This window comes from Octopus sinensis, unplaced genomic scaffold (genome assembly GCF_006345805.1).
Source record: "Octopus sinensis unplaced genomic scaffold, ASM634580v1 Contig10816, whole genome shotgun sequence".
Classification (NCBI taxonomy): Eukaryota; Metazoa; Mollusca; class Cephalopoda; order Octopoda; family Octopodidae; genus Octopus; species Octopus sinensis.
The window spans coordinates 54,416-59,320 of NW_021832224.1; the positions used below are offsets into that span (position 1 = coordinate 54,416).

General features: G+C 45.3%; 1 protein-coding gene across 1 annotated transcript; it reads right to left on the bottom strand.

Annotated features, from left to right (window-relative positions):
• Positions 1 to 3,009: 3,009 nt before the first annotated feature.
• Positions 3,010 to 3,918, bottom strand: LOC115228559 (ubiquitin thioesterase OTU1-like). Its single transcript, XM_029799125.1, has 2 exons — positions 3,734 to 3,918; positions 3,010 to 3,692 (listed from the first exon to the last, which is right to left on the bottom strand). Exon 2 carries the CDS (start codon positions 3,631 to 3,633, stop codon positions 3,010 to 3,012), a length of 624 nt encoding a protein of 207 aa, XP_029654985.1. The 5' UTR covers positions 3,634 to 3,692; positions 3,734 to 3,918.
• Positions 3,919 to 4,905: the final 987 nt, after the last annotated feature.

Sequence of the window (4,905 nt, forward strand, 5' to 3'; positions counted from 1 at the left end):
ATATTTGAATGCCACTCGTCCCCTGCAGTTCTCCAAACCCGTTCATAGGCACGCGGGATGTCCCTGTGACGAATTGGAGAAGGCGTCCCTGCATTCCCGAGTCGAAGGAGTACACGGCCTTCCAAGTGACGGGAGGGGGGCACCTTCCAGAAATTGACGATGACTGGGTGGTTGGGATTGTACCCGTTTTTGTAGAGTGTGTGGGCTTTCCAATCATTCACGTCAATCACGGGAATCCCACTCAGTAGATACTGCCAGTGATGACTCCCCAAACCTCCAATTCCGAGGGGTCGAACATGGATATTGAGTGGAGAGGGACAATTTCGCCGAATCCCCGCTTGATGTGCCCCATTTGCCTTTTGACGCGTTCGACCACTCTCCAGTTGACGACAGCGTTGATGTATTTCACTTTGTTGTGCTGCGTCACCTCTATTTTCCCCCCATTGGCCACCAGGTTGTGTCGGACAATCTGCTGAATCATCCCCCTTACTTTCCCAAATCGATTCTCCGAAATAGTAAAGTCGAGCATGAGGTCGGCAGGGTCATTGTCCCGGACATACAGCAAGGAGTTGTAGTAGTCGTGGTCCTGGACATAAGGGGAGGACATACCACTGTGGCCAAGTCCTCCAACACAATCGGGCGGTCTGTCAGTAGTTTGTAGAATGGTTTGACGAAGCAGACTGAATATAAACAAGACACCAACCGTCCACCAGTTTTCGATGGTATGCAGCCATGCCCAGAATAGTCCCCGCAAAGTAGAACAGATTGCCGTCCCCCTCGTTGGCCAGGTGGGACATTGGACTGACTTGGAGAGAGTACGAGTCTCTGAGAGTGATGACAGTCATTTACACTGCCGAGTATTCGAACAGTCCGTAGTACGGGTTGAATATCTCCCGACTGATTAGGTAGAACCACTCCCGGGCCACCCCGCCGTAGTCAATCCCCACCTCCCCCACGAACTTGACCACCAGGTGGGACCTCAGCAAATTCCTGTTCCTCGGCTCGATCATGATTGCCCGATACGACTCCTCGAACAGTCGAGTCCTCCGCACAGAGAACTCGTAGTGGGACGAGGCGTACACTGGTTTCCGCAGATCCTTTAAAAACTCCTCGTATTTCCTCTTGTAGGACGACGAGAACTCGACACTCTGCACTCACTCAACAAACCAACCCGCGAACTCAACAACTCCAGCCGAGGGTCATCCCACTGAGTCTTTCTGTTGACTAAGAATGTGAGGAAGGGACACAACTGTGGTCAATGTAGAATATTCGGCCGTTCTTATGCATTCTTCTCTCCCACCCAGGCTATACTCGTCAATGTCGGGTACCTTCAGGGGACCCAGACTATTCAGTCGATCAACCGACCGTTCACTCGAGGACACCAGAAGAGAAGACATGCGAGGAGAACTCGAAAGGGTGTCGCGGGGATCATCCCACGTAGTCGTCTTGGATATGTGGTCAATGAAGAAAATGCGGTTGTCCGAAGTTCTGCAACAAGTCCACCCCGTCGGGAGTGCGGGACCCTCCTGTGGACATGACACAAACACACACATTGACTGCAATCTGTACTCGGTTGGGGAAGAGGAGTGCCGAATTGGTGGTCTGTCTAGTGGGTTACCCTTCTCCACTACTCGTTTGGAGGGTCACGCGACAGTTGTTCAGTGGCATGGTTGACATAATACCGACGGTTGTTCGAGTCCGTGATCGACTCCCTTCCGAGAGATATTCGACTGGTGATGCTGGGAATGCCCCCCCGTTCATTGCCTTCCCTCACTTGGGGAGTGGGGCCAATCACCAGCACGGAGAGGAAGATACTCCCCGACCAGGACGGCCTCGAATAATGAATTAGGCTAACTTGAGGCTGTTGAATATGTACTGTCCCATTTCCGTGGGATCCGGGTTGCTCACATTAGAGAACTGCGCCAATGAGAGTGTGAGACTGCCCACTATTTGGTCCTTTTTCTACAAGTCAGGTGGCTGGAGTACAAATTGTCTGTGGAGATGGACTTGGAGCTTCACCCCGTCCTGTGTTAAATCAGCCTGCACAGAACTAATGATATTCAACACGGCCGCATACATCCAAGTCGAATATTTCTCGAATCGGAATTTCCGTGTGCTACTCAGTTATGCATATTTGACAACCAGTCGATATGAATTAGTGTGGGCCAAGTAGAGAGGCTGGCATGTCCAACTCCGCACGAGATATATTTTTATGCAGACATATCTGAGGTCACTCATACTAGTTTACGCTTTAAATATGAAATGTTTGGAGGTGCAGGTTATGTTCCCGACGTTCAGAGTGATTCTTTGAGTGGGCTATTAACACTCGGAAAAGTGACCGCAAACCTGGCAAGTCATGAATATTTGTTACGACTAGAATTTTCAAGTTATTTTTGTAGGTTATCCATGTCGAAATAAACTTAGTATAATACTAATAAATTAAATGAATGTTCATAAAATGTTGTGGGAAAATATTAACCTACACTTATACGTTAAGTCGGGTGAGATCAATTTATTAGATGGAATAACTAATAAATTTGTTTTCTCTGTTTACATGTTTGCTATGGTTATTATGGCAAGGCGAGAAGTGCTGAATCGTCCGTCTGAATATTGCCTTGGTGATCTAAAGTGCATTTGTACTTTGGTCACAAGTGTGTCAACAATGAAAATGCAGTGCAAACATGTCTATTAAGAAAGACAAGGGGTAGTGCTTACTTTGAGGACAGAATATATAAACTTAAGTTACCACAATTAGTTCTAATTTTATTTGGCTAAATGATTAGTGGTTTTAACCATCTTGGTGGTTTCTATGCTGAACTCGACTCATTGTTTTGACTTTTTTTCCTCCCATGATAAATTAAGAGAACATTTGAATATGATGGTCATAGCAAGTGGTTCTTCTGTGTTGATACCTCTCTGCCACCATAACTAATAACACTTTTCACATCAAAAACTACAATCAATCAAGGAAATGCTTTTAGTAACAACGAGAAATGTAGGAAAACAAAATCAACCATTATAGTTAACATGTCCCGTAGTCTGAGAGTGGCTGGCCATCTCCTGAGCAGAGTGGAATACAGCACCACAATCAGAGCAGGTGTAGTGAGAAGACAAAGTGTTAATTTCTGCAGCCAATTCGACAGCTTTGTCAAACAAGTGTGAATCATTGGCCAGACTGAACACCTTCTGAGGAGGGGAGGCCGGGTCAGGACAGTCCACAACAAGCGGGTCATAGTGAAACCCATTATAAACGAGGAATAGCATGTCCTGATATTGAGAGTCCTCCCCGAATTTGAATATTTGGAGTGTTCGGGTGTCCACCACATTTATTTGGAGACAGTAGTGGTGGGCAAACACGTCCAACTCGATAGCCCCTCCCCACGAACTTGGCTGCGATATCCAAAAACAGTAATCTGCAGGACTTTGGTCCAGAAATGCCTCGTTATATTTAGCAGGGTTGCTTATTATCGTGTCGGCCACCAGTTGCCTCAGTTGGGGAATGGAAAAGTCCTCTGAATGGAGTAAATAGTTGATTGAGGCAAAGAGACACGAATTGTCTGACTTGACACAATACCTCGTGAATATTCCAAGTCCACCCTCAATTTGTCTGGCCAACTCTTCCTGCACGGCCATCCCCCGGTCCTCGACTTGCTCCACGGTGAGCACCTCATTGCCGCGTAGTCCCAAATGGACTAAAATATTCTGTGTTTGCAGGTAAATGGAATAGACCTACCCAGTGGCCGAGTGAGGTCATTGCACGTGATTTCCCGACGGGGGTAGGCAGTCGAGATCCTCAGACTGCCACTCTCCTTCCCAGAGAGGTCGGAAATGGCGGACAGCAAATCTCCGTAGGTCGAATCGATGGACAGGACAAAGTCCTTCACTCCACTGCTCAGTCGACAACGGAATTTGAGTTGTTTGGACATGGCAACACTACAAATGATGCAACACGTAACCTTATTTTATTATTTTCGATTCAAATTATTATAATTAATTTCGTTTTTACGCTATTTAAATTGAGTTGAAAATGGCTCACTATTCCTTATATTCTAATCACGGGTTTATTCTTTTCGCTGAGACTGTCACCACTTTCTTTTATTTTGAGTTTTTTGTCGAACTGTGATTCATGGGACTGGACCAATCAAGTAGGACTATCCCAGCTGAAGAAATAGATAGTATACTTTTGTCGGCCTCCCCAACGCAGCAGACACCCATAAATACCTCAGAATGTTGTCGACGGTGTTCACTAATATTATGCTTGTGGTCTCCGAGTTCTAACCAGTCAAGACTTGTTTAGGGTGATTCATTAGTCGTGATGTGTTTGTATATCACCGTGGGAATACTATTGGGGCAGTTCTGTCAGTCCATCAAAGTTGGGCCAATTGAAAACTAATCTTAGAAATCTTAGGATACACAAGGTCGTTTTTGGATGGCAATTCACACAAAAATTATATCATGCTAATTAAAATTATTTTCTAATATTATTACATTAACATAAATATGTTTTCTATATCAATATATAAATTCAACCCTAAATTGGAATAAACTTAATTTAAATTCTGCAATCGATTCTTTGTCTGTGCTTTCTTTATGCAACTAACGGAAGAGAAAGACTACAAGGAATTATACGATTTTGGTGAATCATCCTGCAACTCATTTGACTAGAAAAGAGGAAGGAGAAGGCCAACGCTGCACTCGAAACACACCCTTCAAAAATCCCAGTATTAGTCCAAATAAATCTACATTGAAGGTGATAATCAGCCGTGGAAGCAACTCTGATGGACTGGAATGTATCGAAAGGCGTAGGTTCATAATTAGTCGGCGTGTCACCCTCGAAGCTGTGTCCCGACTAATTCGAACCCGACTTGTTTTGGACTCGTCGACTGCTCTCTTCTTGACTGTCAA

Excerpts from the sequence above, each read along its gene's own strand:
- LOC115228559 (XM_029799125.1), bottom strand. The coding sequence starts at position 3,633 with ATGGCCGTGCAGGAAGAGTTGGCCAGACAAATTGAGGGTGGACTTGGA.